General features: G+C 30.7%; 2 protein-coding genes across 2 annotated transcripts; one reads left to right on the forward strand and one right to left on the reverse strand.

Moving 5' to 3' along the window:
• Positions 1-117: 117 nt before the first annotated feature.
• LOC140666406 (uncharacterized) lies at positions 118-6332 on the forward strand. Its single transcript, XM_072893570.1, has 9 exons — positions 118-274; positions 1134-1705; positions 2195-2401; positions 2696-2851; positions 3232-3450; positions 3826-4092; positions 4582-4704; positions 4781-4925; positions 5327-6332. The coding sequence occupies exons 2-9, from the start codon at positions 1140-1142 to the stop codon at positions 5720-5722; spliced, it is 2079 nt and encodes a 692-aa protein (XP_072749671.1). The 5' UTR covers positions 118-274; positions 1134-1139; the 3' UTR covers positions 5723-6332.
• On the reverse strand, positions 6325-19325 carry LOC140665893 (transmembrane protease serine 9-like). The gene is made up of 10 exons (XM_072892478.1): positions 18980-19325; positions 18421-18593; positions 16905-17220; positions 16324-16601; positions 15540-15888; positions 10321-10398; positions 9844-10016; positions 8506-8824; positions 8005-8279; positions 6325-7242 (listed from the first exon to the last, which is right to left on the reverse strand). Exons 1-10 carry the CDS (start codon positions 19032-19034, stop codon positions 6892-6894), a joined length of 2367 nt encoding a protein of 788 aa, XP_072748579.1. The 5' UTR covers positions 19035-19325; the 3' UTR covers positions 6325-6891.
• Between the last annotated feature and the right edge of the window lie 1266 nt (positions 19326-20591).

Here is a 20591-nt window from a genome sequence, read left to right on the forward strand (position 1 = left end):
TCGAGTTATTTATGTCGCACGCCATTCATTTCTTGGTGGGGACTGGTTGCAGGGCGTTAGCATTTCCTCATGGACTTCACCATGACGACGACGATGTCGGGCCAGGTTGCATTGATTCTCCCGGCCGAGTCGGCAGGTAGTAATGGCCGTCGAAGCGGCCAGCACGTCGTTATCTTCGACATCGTTCTTTCCTTCAACATCTGGTCGCGAACTCTCTACCTTCAGGATCAAGCTGCTTACGTTCGGCTGATGATTCGATCGATAATTAAGAAAGGTGATTAATAACGAAGACCTTGACAGAGAGAATATCGGATAACAGATCTCTAACTTTGATATTGTATGAATTTTACGAGACAAAAATCTTTTAATTTTTCAAAAGCAATTAAGATATATATTTAAAAAAAAAAACATTTGTAAATAGAAAGAGAAAATAAGATTAATCTACATTAATTGCATTTAAATGATATAATTTTTAATGTACTTTTGCAAAGTTATACAAATATACTCAATCTGCAAATTTCATTGTCATACCAATTTAAAAAGTTAGTATAATTCATTTTTCACAATCTTGAGTTTTATTTTTATCATTTCCGAGAGTTTTTAGACATCCTATACGTTTGCGTGTCTTATTGTATTAAATTACAGTAGCTATAGGACTTTATTGTACGATTCCATTACGTTATATGATTCTATCGGTATTATTTGACACCGTTAAGATTATTTAAACTATGTATATTAAACACATTTTTTACTTGTTTTATTAATTTTATTATTATTCTTTTATTATTATTAACATCAAGATAATGAATTAATAATTAAATCAATTTGAGGAAACAAATATAAGAAGAGCTAAAATATTAACAGTTAGATTTATTAGTAGCTCTAAAATATTTATCATATAAAACTATTAAAAAATATAATATCCCTCTTTTTATCAATGTTAATTAAATTAAATTAATTTAATTTATTTTATTAAAAATATTTATAACATAATTAGTCAAACTTATCAAAAGTTACAGACAGTACATATTATACATATAGTACTCTAAATAATGTTCAAGAATATACTTCCCGTTTATTAAAATATTATTAATATTATACTGTTATTTATATTATTATATCGTACAATTCAGGAAACTATGACGGAGCATAGAGGCACGTCCTTCTTCCATTCGTGCGTGAAGATGCCGGTAGATCCTTGCAGCAGACAACCAACTCCCTCGTACGAACGTCCTCGGGCGTCCTCAACGAGGAGTCAAAGGTCGGAGAAGATAAAAAAGATCAACTTTGCCGAAAACGAACCACCAACCGTGGTTGCTGAGGACTCGGAGTCGTCGAGTCCGCGCGATACCCTGGAGAACTTTCTAGAGTTCATGAAGAGCATACCAGACTACGGACAGATTCACCATCTGTCGAACGAGCAGTTCAAGCAGAGGGTGGAGTATCTGAGAAGGAAGCAACGGCTGCTTCTCCAGAATTTGAGGAATTCACTGGACGATTTGGCAGAAAAACCGCCGTCGCGATTGTCGATAACAAGAAAAAACGAGAATTCGAAGTCGAAGGATGTCAAACCGGATATCGCTGGTGATCTCAAGTTGAATGGCAAGAAATGCTATCTCGAAGAGTCCAGGACCAGCAGCCCGATACTGTTTCCGTCCGGTACTTTTGCTGGTCTTGCCGAAGATCAAGATTTACTAACATACAGGTGATGTATTAATTATCAAATAAAATGCAAAGAAAGCAATTGTTAAAAATCTTAATGTACGCAAGCATATTTTTAAGTATATATTTAAATATATATATATATATATATATATATATACTATATAATTACGTCTATATTTTCTTTCTCTTACTCTATATTCTCTTAATTTAATTTATACAAAAAGTATGTGTTTTGAAATTTTTAAGAAAAAAGTATATGAATGTATTTTAGTTATATACTTTTAATTTTATTTATTCTATTAAGATTTTTTCGATACAATTTTACTTTATTTGTTGAATTATCATTGTTTATCAAACAATGATAATTTAACAACACAATAATTCAAGATAAAATAATAATAATAAAATAATACTAAAATAAATATAATATAAAATAAAATAAAATAATAATAAAATAAATATAAGATAAAATAAGAATAATAAAATAATTCAAGATAAAATAAAATAATACAAGACTTTCAAATTCCAGATGCAGGGACAAGGACAAGGAGGCGAAAACGATGCGCAACAAAGAGATATTCGCAGCTAATAAGAGTTGGAGTACATGGAGCGGATCAAAAAGTGATGACAGCGTAGATAGTGACGGCGAAGATAGTATCGAGACGAAGAGTTTGCCACCTGACAGCTCGAAAGAATGGCACCCTACGTTGCCCAAACCATTTAGCTTCACATTGAGGTGCATACTCGAGAGAAAGATAGAGAGAAAGAGAGAGAGAGAATGATAAAATTTTTTAAAAATTATCTAAAAATATTTGTATTTAAAAATAATTGTTTAAAAATAATTTATTTAATAAACGCGGCTTTCAAGTTTTATTTTTGCCTCAATATATTAACGTATATATTAATTTTTATTCCTCTAATTTAATCTTTACATTTTTTACTTTATTTCTCATATGTGCATAATACATTTTTTCATTTCCTGCTTGTGGTTATTCATATGAATCATATAAAGTATTTTGCTCTATTTCAGGGAAGAAGCGGAAAAATACATGACGGAAATAGAGGCTGAGCGCATGAATCAGGATAACGGGAAGAAGAGTCCTTCGAAGAAACGACGCGTCAGACCGATTCCTATCACGTCCAAAATACCACTCTATGATAAACTGATGGCCGAGAAAGAAGAAAGGTCAGCCATGTAACACTCTTGTTTTAATATGAAAAAAAAAAAACACATAAAATGACTCTTCTCGAATTTAATATCGTATCTATTTTGTCAACTCTACTTAATTCTGAAAATTTAATTAATACTTTAATATTTTTATATATTTTGCATGTGTATAATATTTATAAAAATAAAACTAAAAATAAAAATATAAATATTTCTTCATTTTAATTCTCAAATAGTGTTAAAGTTGACTTAATTGCTGATTTATAACTCTCATTAATTATTCATTATCTGTCAAAATATGAATTCACTTGTCATAATTTCAAATGAATTAATAATTAATATTTAATATTAATAGAACAATGAATATTAGATTGAATCGATGTATTTCTGGTTTCCAGGAGTCGTATCGTACGCGAGGAAAGCGTCCTGAATCTGTTGTCGCAGATGCGACCTTTCAAGCTGGAGTGCGACCGCCGTGCCTGGCGATCCCTGGCAAGGTCTAGTCCCGAACTTCGCTCGAGTAAAAGCAGTTCTTCACGCTTCAAGGCCAAACCAGTGCCGAGAAACTTGTTCGGCACCGAGGTATACGATCGCATGCTCGAAGACGAGTATTACAGGTCAGTTTCGACTGAATTTTTCATTTTTTTTCTATTCAGAAAAGAAATTAACTCGACATTTTACGCGCTCTTTTTGCTTTTTTTCTTTCTCTCTTTCTCTTAATACAAACATTTTGAAGAAGGTGAAATCGCACCGTTATTTAAGTCGAATGACCGGAAAATATTGCCTACCCTTTCGGGTCGTCAACATATAATCCTGGATTTACAGACAGGATAAAAATTTTATGATACAAGATTCAAACAGTTGGGATGAGTTGTTTAGAATCCATCTTTTTGAAGGAATTTTTAAACGGCTTAGCAGGATTACTCGAGGACTCTTCGAGAGTTAATGAGACGATTAGATTTAGATTGTAAAGATTTCGCGCGCGATTCCAGACAGCTAAAGAAAAGGGTGAGGGCCGCCGAGCTGCTGAAATCCTCTTCCTTGCCGCCGTCGATGGCGAGACGCGAGCGTGTCAGGTCCGCGTGTGCACATTTGCAGGAAGTAGCATCCAATAAGGACGACGAAGAGTCCGTCATTCCAACGACGATAACGACGATGACGACGACGACGCCGTCCGACAGAGCCAGATCCGCGATGACGTCCGCGTTGTCCTCGCGCGGAAATAATCTGGCCGCGATCCTGAGATGTCAGGCTTCACGGTACGATTTATATATTCGAGATCTTAATAAAAAAAATACATTTTAAAATTAATATTACCTAAAGAGATATTAAAGAATTAATTTGAAGATATTATAAAACATCAAAGACTTATTATTGTCGTTTATTAATTGTAAACGAAAATTAACACGTCCCAGAAGAGCAATTAATTAAGGAAATGCATATTATTTCGCGATTAATTTTAAATAAATTTTATTTTGACAGAGTTTCCTGATTTTAATTTAGAAAATAAATAAGAAAATAGCATAGAATTTTGTAAGGAAAATTATTGATAAACGGAATATTTTTAATTCCGCACAGAAAGCAGAGATATTACTTTGACGTAATGTAAAGGCACATAAATTTTTCATACGACAACATTTTTTTCCGAACGTATAAGTTTAATTTTTCAAATACCGATCGCATATTTCTAATTGCTTTAATCAGAGGGGAATTCACACGCGTAAATGACGATCGCAAACTCGTCGCAGAGAGAAACTGGAGCGCGAAATACGAGAACGAATGGAGGAGAAACGACGGGAGCAGATACTGAAGTTCAGGGAGACGCTGATCGGTCGGAAACCCGCGTGGAGGGCCCTGAGATCGGCCGCGAGGTACGCTGAATCTATACATCTAAACGTCCCAACTTTCCCGATCAGACATTGATGCAATGTCGCGTGCAAAAACAAGGCACGAGCACGACAGGGACCTGGACATACGGACGTCCCTTCGTCGCGACGAGGCGCGGGAGCAGGCCGAGCGTCATCGCCTGCAGATGGAGATGATGCTGGACCGCGTGACGCAAATACCAACTCTGTTCGAACGGCATTCCCAGGTATGAGGCGTTCTTTGCGAACGTCATCGCAGAAAAAAAATCTTACTTCCCGGATCGAGGAAATAAATCAAATATTCATTAATTATTTTCTCTCGCAAGAAAACATATATTTAATGCAGGCATTTTATTTGTGTACTTTACGCACATTAATATATTCAGAAAGAATAATGTTAGTATATTTTTATTAATTACTTTGTTATTTTATTAAATTTAAAATCAAAAATAGAAAATATATATGCACATATTTTTTCTTTTTTTTAATTTATGGTCATGTGTGTAATTTTTAACGAAAAGCGATAAGAATTTAATAATAGTATTGACTATATATGCTAGACATTTACAGAGCTTGTAGATCTTCAGAAGTATCGTGTAAACTACGCTTTACGCGATAAATTTTACAGAGCTTCCAGTCACTTGCGATGGTACAGCAACAAAAAGCTTCTCCGAAGAACATCCGCAAAAAGAAGAAGAAGAAGAAAAAGCAGCAGCAACCGCTAAAGAGGCCTATATCGAGCAGTCTAGATTCATACATGAGTTTTGTCAGCAACTATAGACCAAATTCAGGATCGTTGACCAGCTCTTCCGGTACTCTAATCTCTTCAAGCCAATCATCATCGCATGATTCCTCCGATAAGTCAGCGGCCAAGTCGGAAGGCTCGACGTCGAAGAGAAAGGCTGATCGCGGTCCACTCAAGGTGTCGATCAACGAAACAGCGGAATTGATCGAGGATCGTAATGAAAAGTTGACAAGCAGCGACGAACGGTCTCGCAGCGAGGACCACGAGGATGCGTTGTAAAACGACGACAACGTCAACGCCGAAGAGTAAACTAATCTGATATCTTTAATTCTTCTAAAGGTATTCTGAATTTTAAATTTATATACATTTGATTATAATATATAATTAGTAGTATACATTATATGAGATAAAATTATATAAGAGCTTTGAATTGAAAATTCGCTTACTTAAAATTAATAATTACGAAGAAAGATAATTTATCTTTTTTTAATATGCTTATCTATTTTGCATTACTATATATGTATAATATATATCTTTCTTAAATTACCTTCTTTAACATATCTTTTTTTTTTAATTTATAAAATTATTTATAAGAATTCAAAAATTATTAATAATTTATAATTAAATGTCTGATATTCTTGTGAAAGACAAATGGTTCTAAATCGATTAAAAAGAAATTATTTGGAATAAAAATGATAGTGTGGTGATAATTTCGGGAAATTTGTGGGAAATTTTGTGAGCTATTGTGGCTGACAAAGAACCCATTTCATACAACATAAGCAACACATTTTTTTATGAAAAAAACGATATATTATAAAGAGTACAAACAACATGACATATTAACATATAAGTCGTAAATATGTATATCAGTTCAGCACAAAAAATAAAATGTCTATTACTCCTTAGCAAGTAGACTTTTCTTTCTTTCTCTCTTTTTCCTCTTTTCATCCAAGACGTTCATCACTCGAAAAGTATGGCATATCTTGAATTATATTTAGCTATCGAAATTTCACAAAATTTTAAATGGAATAAAATTCCATCGGTAGTAACATAATTTTTAGTCTAAAAAAAAAGATAATATAAAATAATGAATAAAAAAATAATGATTAATTACTTAAATTATTACTTAAAATTAAAAACATCAATCAATAGAAATGTTCATGTTTTATAAACATTAAATCGCTTATTTTTTCGAGCGTTAAAGTTTTATTCTTCTCTCTGACCGTTGCTTATATTTGTTCTGTCAATTTTCTGAAATCAATCTTATTTATTAGTATCATTCCGTAGAGTTTTAATTCCCATTTGCGTCGTAATCCAAATCAATGCACGGCGAATCAGAAATACAAGATGAAAGACGCATTTTCGGGATGCTCGGAAGAAAATCGAAAATGTCTCTATTGGGGTAGATTTTTAGATATTTTTTGACACGACAAAAATCACGCTCGACCTCAGTCCGCCATCGTGTCAAGGATCCAGTCCATGTAATAAGCGACCCTGGTGTAGACACCCGGGATGCCCGCAGTCCCGCAGTCTCTCACCCCGTAACTTACAACACCATGTTGAATGGTACGTATCGTGTTGCCGTTGTATATCCCGAGGGCTTGCAGGGGTCCACCACTGTCACCGAAGCAGGAATCTACGTCGCGCAAACCACCGGCGCACAATTGCTTGTACCAAATCTCCGTCGATCGCTTGTACGCCTCCTTGCACTGCTCGTTGGTCACCAGCGGCAGCTTTGCCTGGAGAAGGTCCTGACTACGCGGGCCCAATTCCGTCGCGCCCCACCCGGTTACTATCAACTATCGATCAGAAACGAGAAGATTCAAAATGAAGAAAGAAAAAATCGGTCTTTAAAAAAAAAATTAGAAAATAAACTTCCAAACTCTGGAACACATTTTTTTTTAGAAGAAAAAATGTTTTTTTCTTGAAAAAAAGATCGATGAAGAAAGCCAAGTTGAAAAAGAAGACATCCCTTTCTGTATGTTATTTCAATATTATTTTTGTTTTTAGTTACGAATATAATTATATAGTTTTTAATTACGAGTTATAAATTTGAAACAGAATGAAAATGTGGCTTGCCTTCCTTTCTGGCTTTTAACGTTTTTTAGTTTAACTAGAAATTGGAAAATAAACTTCTGAATTCTGGAATACATTTCTTTAGGAGAAAAGATGTTTTTTTCTTGAAAAAAAAGATTGATGAAGAAAGTCAAGTTGAAAAAGAAGACATCCCTTTCTGTATGTTATTTTAGTATTATTTTTGTTTTTAGTTACGAATATAATTATATAGTTTTTAATTACGAGTTATAAATTTGAAACAGAATGAAAATATGGTTTGTCTTTCTTGCCTTTAATTTGTTTTAGTTTAACAAGAAAAGTTGCGTATGATGCATCATTACACAAATATGAACGGAAAACTATTAATGAGTAGAAAATAATGCAATCAGAAAGCAAAAAATCTTTGAATTTGATTAAAAAATTAATTAATATAAATTAATATTAATTTATTATTAATAAATTAATTAATATGGTTACAATTAAAAATGTATCAAAAGAATTCTCACCTTTTTCTGATTTACCGTTGTCCCAGAGCCGAATGGTAAACAAATCGGTTTGACATTCAAAGGCCTGAAGTCTATAGAATCGTTCAATCTAATGAGCGCGATATCATTTTGCAGTTTCGTTCGCGTATACTCGGGATGATAGACGACACTTTCCACAGAGAAATCCTGATACCTCTCAGCACACTGGACCTCAAGTCCGTCCTCGTCGTAATCGCAATCGCGTTCCTTGCTTATATCGTGATCTCCCACCCTGACGCCTATCAGCGATCTGATCTCTGAAATATGACAGGTGTGATTGTATAAAGGATTGCATTGATTTATCAATAAAAAACGAATAAATACTTGTATATATTATTATAAATAAATAAATATGTTATGAGGGCAATAAACAATTTAAAATTTTTTTTTTTGGAAATTTCACTCTCTTTAAATTAAATTTTTTTATAAATATTTGTAGTTGTTAAACATTTAAATTTTTTCTATAAGAATTTCTTTCTTTACCTGATGGAAGCTGAGTGACGCAATGAGCGGCGGTGAGGATGTATCGTCTGGAGATGATTGTGCCGCCGCAACGGAACTCCGCGTTCGGTTTTCCGGTATCGTACGCGATTAATGCCATCCACGGGTACTCGAAGACTCCGGTCTTGTTACCGCCGATCACCCTCTGCTGGGTGACTGGTCCGCAATTTTGATGATCCAATAGACGTAGATTCGGATGGTTCGTAACATCTGGAGGAGGGGAAACGTCGGTTTCCTGTTGCACTGTAACTTTTGGCGTTGTTGGTCGTGTTGGTCGTTGTGTTGGTCGTGTAATCTGTTCCTAAAAATATATATTTATTAAATAAAATAGAATATCATAAATAATATAAATAATATAAAATAGAATATCATAAATAATATAAATAAATAATACACATGTGCGCATTTAAATTTAATTTATTTTGCATTTATTTTCATGTTAATTACACACTCACATCTGTTATTATTGCGATTTTATGATTCGGAAAGTTTTATAGGAAGTTTAAATTTCTCTCAAAATAAATTAAGGAATGAAGCGTAGAAATTTGTAGTTGGTTATCTTATTTGAAAAAGCCTTCTTCGAAGCCAAAGCAGGAGGAACTTTAATTACAATGTTATTTTTTATTTTATTGTATAGTTTATTTTTACCCGGAATATTAACAGAATTTTTTATTCAGATTTTAACGAGTGTGGAACTTAAACAGTGATATTCCCTACTAGAATACAACGAGATCGGAATATAAAACGGAAAAGGCAAGGTCAAAGAAACCTGTTTCTGCGTATTTTAGAAGACTATCAAACGTGATCTGTAGAATGGTGACATCGTCATGTTAATAATTCTACAGCGCAACGTGTATGTATAATTTATCATATCACATACACATAAGAAGTAAAGAGATAGAGATTTATTCAAAATACATTAATGCTTCTGATAAAGTATGTCAACATCTCTAACATAATTAAAAGAAGGATCGGTTCACTCGTAAATAATTTTCTGATATATCATAAATATTTATATCATGAAAATTAAAGAGCCCTAAATCAAAAGCGAATAAAGGATTCTGAATTTCATTAATACAAAAATTACTATGATAATTTATTTGTCTGAAATGTGTATTTTGCCTGTAATTGTTGCTCCCAAATGACCTCGATTTATTCTACTTTTTTTACGATTTATTTCAATTCAACTTTAAATTTAATTTAATTTTACATGTTACTAATGTTAACTTTCTTAAATTTTAGTTTAAATTGACTTTACTTTATATTAGTACATTTAATTGATTTAATAAAATTTAATTAATTTAATGATTTAATCATTACCTGGTTCTCGCAACAAACCATTGGGTCATTGCCATCGAAGCCGCATTGTGCATCTCTGAGCATCTGCAAAATCTCAGACGAAAGTGGTCTCGGACTATCCTTCAGGATTGTTATAATCTTTGAACAGGTACGGATGTTAATGCAAGTGAAACGACTGTCCGAGCATTGATTCTCTACAAAAGTAAGTCATTTTTTATATTAATCGAAAAATTTTGGAAATTAAATAGCATCTTTTAAATATAAAATTCAAGCTCTTTATTTAAAAGATATCTACATATTCTAAAATATATCATTTCTAATGTCTCAATTTAATGAAATTAAAATTGATGTAAAGATCAAAGGTGCATTTGATATGTCGCTGCATGTGTCAGATTGATGCAAAATGCATTCAACAATTTGTTAGAACTTTATTAAAAATATGAAAAGATTGATTAAATCTTTTTTCAAATAGCAATGTCCTGTAACAAAATTACTCACGTGCATTGATAACTGTTATAGCGAAGTAAAGGACGAACAATTTGATGGATATCATGATTATTTTTGTAGTATCTACTTCTTGTAGTTATTATTCTTCCTGTAAGTCCGTCTCTCTCTTTCTCTCACGACTTAAGCAAGCCAGAGATTTTTCCGTTTCACTCCGAAGGTTATCGGGAAATACTCTTTGAATAAAAAACTCGCATTCCGTGTTAGAGAATGCGATAGTCTCACTCACTGTTTGGTTCGCACTGATCTGTAGCTTCGAGGTTGCACAAAGTCACGCAGCAGCACAAGTCAATTCGGAATCGGAGTAGAACCAACACTCATGGATGCATCGACGAGAATCGTGAGCGACTAAGTTTCTCCCCTACCTGCCGAGTCTAATAAATCTGGATGGTGAAAATTGGTGGGGACGATTGTCCCGATGAACTGTTGTGATTCGCTGCCGATTAGAGAGTTGTATCGCCATTCACGGTTCGCATAATTTCGCGAAAACGCATGAATTTTCCTTAAAATTAAATATAAGTTCTTCAATCGTCTTTTTACATATCATTCAAAGTTTGAATTTGTTGTAATATAAATTGACGTTACACTGCCATGAGACATTGATGCTTTACATTCTATTGAAGACAGTATTATTATGAATATATATATATATATATATATATATATATATATATAAAATTTATATTTTTTTGATTAAATTTGGAGACGGTCTGATTGAAGGAAAAATTTGGTGATTTTAGTTTACAGTCGTAGCAATTTTTTATTTTATATACTGCGTATTATTTAATATTTATATTATTACATTATATACTTTTATGTTATTTACTTTAAAATTTTTATCATAAATTAATATGTAAAATTCTTATTATTTAAAAATCACATATATTTTTGTATCTCTCATTATATAATTGAAAAATTGTGCAATCAACTTTGATTTTATTGGCTACACATTTTTTCATTAATAATTTCAGGAATTGTGCTATCATTAAAGTTTTAAATAAATCATTAAAAGTCGCTACATATAAAAATCTAAATATATATATTCATATAAACTGATCTTAATTAATCGACATAATTTCACGAAAAAGAAATAATTACATTTATAAAAAATCAAAATGAAAAGATAGATTAGGATTCCTCTTTTCGGAAGGAAATTAATGTCGTCTATAAATAAGATTGAAATAATAAAGATAAAGGAAAATCACAGGAATTTTATTTGAAGAGGTAAAACCCAACCGGAAATAGAATGAGTAAAAGGAAATGTGATAAAAGGAAAAGGAAAAGGAAATCTCCGGTTGAACATTAGAATATTACATTTTTACGATAACCTGTTTAATTGACTAATTTTAGCTAAAAAGAGTGAATATCTTTAGTTAATTTTTTTAGTTAAATTTTACAGTGTTGCAAACTTTATTTTTATCTCCGATTCTGGTTCTTATTTGATTTCTTTCTTCTTTCTCTTCTTTAATGGCTATTTGTTTTCAATTCGGACTATGTTTTACTCTTCCTTTTCTTTATGTTTCTTTTGTAAATAAATCCTTTTATTATGTCTGTTGAAACCTTTGAGCTCTACACAATCATATTTATGTTTTTTTTCAGCTTTCAATACTGCTTTAATATTATTTTAGTACGAATATGCATTAAAAAAATATAAAAATTTGTTGATAAATTCACGTATTAAAGTCGCCCACAAGCGTGAGATACTCTTTATTCTAAATATAATAAAATAATAATAATATAATAATAAAAATAATATAATAATATAATAATAAAAATATAATAATAATATAAAAAAAATTATTGTACAAATCAAATGAATATTAAGTGTCAAAATAATATACATAATTAATAACTAATATAGAAAAAAAGTAATAAAGAAATACAAAAGAAGATTTAAAAAAACAGTTTATTATGACTTCATAAAATATACTATAATCTGTTTAAACATTATTTTTGTTTGAAAAATGATAAATTCAAATGATTTCGCAATAAATGAACCGAGAATCGGTGACGCGAATCATGTAATCGCCGGAAATTCCCAGAACATTGCCACGCGATCGAAGGCACATTGTGCGTTATTCTGTCGACTGTACGAACTACTTAATTTTAATCACTATTCATGTTCGAGGAAAGTGAACTGATAATGTCAATATTTTCCTCTATTTATTTGTCATGCATCAAAAATAATACAATCTTCTAGCTCGTTATCACAATCTATAGCTAAAAAAAGATATGGAACACGATTATCCGCGAAGATTCTGTTGATGTCAAAATACATATCTTGTTATTAAAAAAACTTAATTATATAAAACTTCTTGATGCTAATTTTTAAAAAATGATTAACGACTATTAAACACTGAATTCTTGAACTTTACTTCTTTGTAATCATTAAATTTGAAAAAATTTATTTCTTCTTCTTAAAAAAAGATATAAGTTTTAAAATATTTAAAATTATTTAAAACATATCTGTAAATAAAAATAATATTGAAAATTAAAAAAACATTAATTAAAATAAAACAATTATTTAAAATGTTTTTATACAAATATTTCTTAATAATATTATATTAATATAAAATATATAAATAATATACAAAACATATAATATATAATATATAAATGATATGTTTTGGCATATATTAATTAACATACTCTCTTTATCTGAATCTTTCCGGCAACTATGCCTTAATCACTGACATTAAGTTAAAATGTAGTATTAATTCGCGTTATCGTATGAAGACCTTGAAAATTTGCGTAGTGTAAAGATTATTATAATGCCTTGCATTAATAGGTCAATTTAACAACTTGTGCACGTTGATAACCCCGAGGCAAATATTGAATATACGTAATCGGCAACATAATTTTTCGCAACAATATTAACTGTAAATTTTTGTTGTTTTTCTTGAAAGAAAATGTAATCACATCAGAAAATCAATGTTAATTTATTTTACATCAGATAAAAAAAATCGTCTTGATAGAAAACAAATATTACAGGTAATATCGCAATCAACTGATATTGGTAAACATTTTTACGTGAAATACATCAAAGATCTGACATTTCATAGTTATATGCATACAACGTGCGTCGAAAATTGTGTCTCAAAAATAAAAAACATTTCATTCTATTTGCGTTTGCAAGAATTGCGTTTGCAGAATTATTTCCATCACGATTTTTGGTACACTCTGTATAAGCATAATAATAAATATGAGAAAAACGTAATTGAAATAATAATTAATGTAAAATTTATATAATATAATAAAAATATGTGAGAAAGAAAACAGTAAAACTTGATTATTAATACAATACATTTTTAGAAAAAAATTTTATTTATTTTTATTAAAGCACCACTGTTAAAAAAACTTTAAAAACGTTTATTTCAGTATTGTATACACTGATGTTCTTACTGTTAGACCAAACTAAAACAATCTTATAATATCGATATATTAAATATTAATATTGCAAAATTTGTTCTTAATCTATACAATAAACTGCACTTTATTTAAATAAAACATAAAAGTATTTGATAACGTTGTTATAAATACATATATACTATTATAAATGCAAACAAAATGAGCAATTAACATCATTTAGCTATAATTCTTTTCTAATATTGAATATATTTATTATATTATACAGACTAATTACAGTCAAAGCATTAACTCTTGACGTTAATTTTAATACAGAAAAAAGGTATAAACTTTGGATTATTATACACTTACAATATCGAGTAATATTAAATCTTATTACTGCGTAACTTATAACGATTAAGAATTTGTTCTGACGCATTTCTCCGCATTAATTTTGTCAAAGAAATGAATATAATTATTATTACTATATTTTAAGGCAAAAATGAATATTTGTTGAGCTTTAATTAATAATTATTAACGCAACTTTACAAAATGTAATACGTTAGTTTTTATATTTTAATTCTCTAAATTCAATCTTTTGAAAGAGTCTTTGGAACGATATTCAGAGAGATGACTTTCTTTATTTATATTAGGACTTTAATTTATTAATGATCTATAAATTGAAGTCTATCATCCTGGTGTTAAACGCCGAGCCATCTCTGTTTGCGCGTAGACTAATGGTTCAAAGGCTACGATATCTTTAAGATATTCTTTCAATATTCTAGAAAAGAAATTGTTCAAGGGAAAAATATTAAGAATTAAATAAATTTTAATTCATTATAAATTTTCAATTATTGTTCTTAAACTAAAATCGACAATTGTTAGTACATTTTAAGAAAGCTACTTACGCATATTAATACTGACGATCAGCAATAGCAGCAACTTTAAGAACATCAAAGTCGACGTCTCGGCATCCTCGATGAATTAATCAACTTTACTATTATCAACAAAGTTCCGAGAGACAATCACAGAGCAATTTGACAGCGAGGACTTGCTCGGTTTCACACAATTCCTTCCATTTTATGTCTTCGTGCCGAAGGTCAGAACAACTAACAATAGTGTTTATGATAATGACCAAAGCCAAGGTCAACAACTATCTATTACCACTATACGATATACACTGTCAACAAGCTTCGAGTATTCCAGTAACATTTTAGAGATTTATGATTAACTCTGTATATTTCCAATACTATTGTCGCATATATTTGTCATAGTCACGAATCCGCTTCCGCGGAACAATGATTTATTTCTTCAACAGATTTAATTAAAAAAAAAAAAGAATTCAGATGCGATCTAAACGAAGCACCTCGACTTCTTGATGTTGTATTCAATATTAATATATGACGCGAACCTCATCTAAAGAATCAGATATTGCGATTGCAATTTGCACGAAGATATTTTGTGATATTTTTAATTTAAATAAACGTCTTATTAAAATTTATGTTATTAAATTATTATTACGTTATTAAACTTTATGTTATTTAAATTTATTTTGCATTTAAATCGATTTAAATCGAAATTTGGATTGAAATAAATTCCAATAGAATTTGATACCACGTTCTATTTATATCTATATATGATAAACTACTCAATTATCTCCATAACTAAATGATTAGATGATGGCAGATTTAGCAAAAGTTTCTACGAAGTTATTAGTTTCTTACTAAATGTGATTTCTACAATCGACTTTTGATGATTATTTCCGAGAGATCAGATGCTTGCAAACTGAGAAATCTTCCATTTTTTTTATGTCTATAGTCTCTATTGAAATATAGATATAGATTTCTTGCAACAAAATCGCAATCAGTCAGTCATTGTATTAAGGATCCAGTCCAAGTAATAAGTGACTCTGGTGTAGACTCCCGGGATGCCTACAGTACCACAGTTGCTCACCCCGTAACTAACCACGCCATATTGAATGGTCCGTATTTTGTTGCCGTTGTATATGCCTTGGGCTTGCAAAGGTCCGCCACTGTCACCGAAGCAGGAACCTATATTGCGCATACCACCGGCGCACAATTGTTTGTGCCAAATCTGTGTCATCCGTCTATATACTTCCTTGCACTGATCGTTGACCATCAGCGGCAGCCTCGCCTGAAGAAGGTCCTGACTGTATAGGCTCGATTCCTTGGCCAAATCCCAGCCAGTCACTATCGCCTAGAAAAAAGATTTGAAATATAAAATCGGGAGAAAAAATCGATTCTGAAAAAATTAAATTTCTGAATTGGAATAATTTTTTTAGTAGCGAAGGAAAAACGCTTTTTTTCAAAAAAATCGAAAAATTCAATTTCAAAAAAAGAGCTCCTCTTATTATTTAAATATTATTTTTGTTTTTAATCACAAATATAGAACATAAATAGATTTGGAATAGAATAAATGTACATATATAGCTTCCTTTCTTTCTTGCTTTTAATTTTCAGCTTAATTAGAAAATTTGTACTTGCAGTGTCATAAAATATCTAAAGATGAGCGTAAATCAAAGTGTAAAGTTTTAGAATAAAATAATTGTTAGAAAGTTAAAAAACTTTTAATTTGATTGATTTTAGTTTAATATGCATACAACGAAAGCAATTAAATTAAAAATTTTCTCACCCGTTTTTTATTTATTGCCGTTGCCGCAGAGCCGAATGGCAGGCAAATTGGTTTGACATTCAAAGGCCTGAAATCTATAAAACCGTTCAATCTAATGAGCGCGATATCATTTTGAAGATTCGTTGGCGTATACTCGGGATGATAGACAAAACTTTCCACACCGAAATCCTGATATTTCTCAGCGCACTGGATCTCAAGTCCCTTCTCGTCGTAATCGCAATCACGTTCTTTACTTATATCGTGATCACCCACCCTGACGCCTACCAACAATCTGATCTCTGAAATATGACAGTTGTGATTGTATAAAAAAAAAAGATTGCTTTGATTTATAAATAAGAAACCAATAAATATTTATGTCGAGGACAATAAACAGTTTCAAATATTTCTTCTGAAAAATTTTACTTCTTATTTTAAACTATATATATATATATATGATTTTTTTAAATAAATATATATATATAATACATAGAACACATTTAAATTTTTAAAAATTAAAATATAAAAAATATATATATATATATATTTTTTATATTTTAATTTTTAAAAATTTAAATGTGTTCTATAAGAGTTTCTCTCTTTACCTGATTGAAGTTGCGTGACGCAATGAGCGGCGGTGAGGATATATCGTCTGGAAATGATTGTACCGCCGCATTTGAATTCCGCATGTGGCTTCCCGGTATTGTACGCGATTAATGCCATCCACGGGTACTCGAAGACTCCGGTCTTGTTACCGCCGATCACCCTTTGCTGGGTGACTGGTCCGCAATTTTCATGATCTAATAGACGTAAGTGCGGATGATTCGTAACATCTGGAGGAGAGGAATTCGTTTCCAGTTCCACGTGGGCATTTGTCATTGTTGGTACTATTGCTTGTCGTGTTCGTAGAGTAATCTGTTCCTAAAGATTTATATTTAACATTATAAATAATATATATAAACAATACACACATATGTACGCGCTCACATTTTAATTTATTTTACATGTATTTTAACTTATTTTGCATTTACGGGAAACCATGAAGGGCATGTAGAGCCAAGCGCCAGATGAAGGAGAGCAAATAAAAGATCATCATAAATAATGTCTGACACGGTCGTGTACGTTTTGTCTCGCGTGCTCACAGTTTGTAAAGAGTCCCTCTGGTTTTTTCTTCTATTTTCTTTTTTTTTTGTTGTCGCCTTTATAGAATTGACCTCGAGAGTACATTTGAGCATGCACTATTACTTTTAATTATATAGTGCGAAACCATTGAGGGACTCAGCGTTATAATTTGATGTAATTGCGAAAGCATGGGCGCCTTTGTAATACTGTAAAAAAAAATTCTTTTTATCACTGAAGATGATCCAAAAATGGATCGAATTGTCTGAAAATAAAATTTGCTTGTTTTACTACAAAACGTTTTTATTTGCGCTCCTCTGGCTCGACATGCCTTTCACGGTTTCCCGTAATTTTAATTTGTGAGCCTTTAGTCTTTATTGTTTGTATTTTGCATTTATTCTCATGTTAATCATGCATTCACGTCTGTTAAAATTATCAACAATTTTATGATTCGGAAAGTTTTAAATTTCTTTGAAAATAAATTGAGAAATGATGAAATGAAGCGTAGAAATTTTTTTTGTAATTGACTATTTTATTTGAAAAATTCTTCCAGGCCAAAGCAGGAAGGATTTTGATTACGATACTATTTTTTATTTTATTGCATAGTTTATTTTTGTCCGGAATATTAACAAACTTTTTTATTCAGATATCAACGAGTGTAAAGCTTAAACAGAGGAATTCCCTACTCATCCAATGAGATATAAAAAATCAGGATATAAAAAACTCAAGGTTGGAGAAACTTGTTTCTGTATTCTTTTGAAAGACTATCAAACTGCCTGACGAAATGATGACACATTGTTATGTTAATAATTTGCAACGTGTCATTCTAAATCACACTTTTATTCTTAATCATTCTTCTTAGTTACAATTTATTTCAAATCAACTTTAAATTTAATTTAATTTTACAAGTTACTTAAACAAAAAGTTTACTTTCTTATAATTTAAATTGAATTTACTTTATATAGTAATATATTTAATGAGTTAATTTAATAGAATCATTACCTGGTTCTCGCAACAAACCATCAGGTCGTTGCCATCGAAGCCGCATTGAATTTTTCTGAACGTCCGCAAAAACTCTGACGAAAGTGGTCTTGGACTATTCTTCAGGATTGTTATAATCTTCGCACAATTACGGATGTTAATGCAAGTGGAGCGACTGTCCGAGCATTGATTATCTGCAAACGTAAGTCATTTTTTATATTAATCAAAAAAAATTTTGGAAATTATAGTAGCGTATTATAGTAGCATATCTAATTATAATAGCATCTTTTAAATATAAAATTCAAGTTTTATTTAGAATACTTAAAAGATATTTGTATATGGTAAAATATATCTAATGTCTCAAATTAAATAATTAAAATAAACAAAATAAATAAAAATAAAATAAAATGAAATGATACAAAAATCAAAGGTGCATTTAGTATGTCGCTATACATGTCAGATTGATATAAAATACAATTTGTTGGAACTTTATTTAAAAAATAAGAAAAAATTGATTATAAATCTTTTTTTAAATAGAAACTTTCAACTATTTAACAACAACTATAACAAAACTACTTACATGCATTGGTAGCTGCTATAGCGAAGTAAAAGACGAACAATCCGATGGATATCATAATTATTCTGTAGTATCTACTTCTTGTAAATACTATTATTCTTCCTGTAAATCTCTCTCTTTCTTTCTCTCACGTTGAAACAAGCTGGAGACTTTTTTCCGTTTCACTCCGAAGGTTATCGACAAATGCTCTTTGAATAAGAAACTCGCATTCCTTATTAGAGATAGTCTCACTCACTGTTTGGTCCGCACTTATATGTAGCCTCGAGATTACACTAACTAAGTCATGCAGTAGCACGAGTCAATTCGGGATCGGATTTGAATCGACACTCATGGATTCATTCACGAGTGATCGACTAAGTTTCTCCTCTACCTGCTGAGTCTAATAAATCTTGAATCGTTAAAACTGGTGGGGATGATTATCCCGATGAACTATCGTGATTCGCTGTCGATTAGAGTCATTTCGCTATTTACGGTTTGGATGATTTCGCGGAAACGTATGAGCTTGCTTTAAAATTATATATAAATTCCGTCATCCTTTTGCATTATTCATTCGATGGTTCCAATTTATAACACAAATTGACGTTACACTGACGTAGGGACATTAGTGCTGCTGATACATTCCATTCAGGATAATAATATTAAGGATATGTATATGTATAGAATTTATATCTTCTCGATTAAATTTGGAGATGTCTTTGATTGAAATACTTGATCAGTTTAGAGAGTCGTAGCAATTTTGTATATTTTACACTGTATATTATTTATATTATTATATATTATATACTTTTATTTTATTTACTTTAAAGCTTTGAAAATTGATATGTGTAACATTTTTAATATATTTAATCCTAAAAATCATAAATATTTTGTACCCTCATTACATGATTAAAAAATAGTGCAGTTCACTTTGATTTTCTTGATTACACATTTATCTCATTAATATTATTTCAAAGAGTTGTACTATTATTAAAATTTTAAATAAATCATAAAAATCAGTATATATATATATATATATATATATAAATCACAATAAATATATTCGTATAAACTGATCTTAATTAATCGGCAAAGTTTCTCGAAAAAGAAGTAACTATATTTATGAAAAGTCAAAACAAAAAGATAGAGTTAGCATTCTTCTTTCCAAAAAAAAATTAATGTCGTCTATAAACAAGATTGAAATAAAAAAGATAAAGAGGAATTTTATCCGAAGAGATTAAATCCAATGACGAAATAGAACGATTGAAAAGACATATAGTTAAAGGAAAATAGGTGTATGAGCACAAAGGCGACATAACAGAAATAAGTCGTAAACGTAAGTAACGCACAAGTTGACGTACCTATGTATGTCGTAGAATTCAACGTGCTAATAGCTCTACGCCATACGTCAAAGCTTGTACGTTACTTACGTCTACGCGTTACTTCTGTTACGTCGTCTTTGTGTTTAGACTCTAAAAAAAAAGCTTGTTGAACATTAGAATGTTATATTTTTCGACAACCTGTTTAATTAATTAATTTTTATTTAAATAATAGGCAGATTTCTCTTTTTCTAGTTAAATTTTGCAGCGTTACGAACTTTAACTTCTTCGATTCTACTTTTACTTTTTTTATTTTTTCT

Source organism: Anoplolepis gracilipes, chromosome 5 (genome assembly GCF_047496725.1).
Source record: "Anoplolepis gracilipes chromosome 5, ASM4749672v1, whole genome shotgun sequence".
NCBI lineage: Eukaryota > Metazoa > Arthropoda > Insecta > Hymenoptera > Formicidae > Anoplolepis > Anoplolepis gracilipes.

Excerpts from the sequence above, each read along its gene's own strand:
- LOC140666406 (XM_072893570.1), top strand. The coding sequence starts at position 1,140 with ATGACGGAGCATAGAGGCACGTCCTTCTTCCATTCGTGCGTGAAGATG. Across the intron at positions 1,706-2,194 it reads CAAGATTTACTAACATACAG|ATGCAGGGACAAGGACAAGG; the intron begins GTGATGTATTAA and ends TTCAAATTCCAG. Across the intron at positions 4,926-5,326 it reads TGTTCGAACGGCATTCCCAG|AGCTTCCAGTCACTTGCGAT; the intron begins GTATGAGGCGTT and ends TAAATTTTACAG.
- LOC140665893 (XM_072892478.1), bottom strand. The coding sequence starts at position 19,034 with ATGATATCCATCGGATTGTTCGTCTTTTACTTCGCTATAGCAGCTACC. Across the intron at positions 10,399-15,539 it reads GATCCTTAATACAATGACTG|AAGTAGATACTACAAAAATA; the intron begins ACTGATTGCGAT and ends AATAACTACAAG. Across the intron at positions 7,243-8,004 it reads CAACGGTAAATCAGAAAAAG|TTGATAGTAACCGGGTGGGG; the intron begins GTGAGAATTCTT and ends TCTGATCGATAG.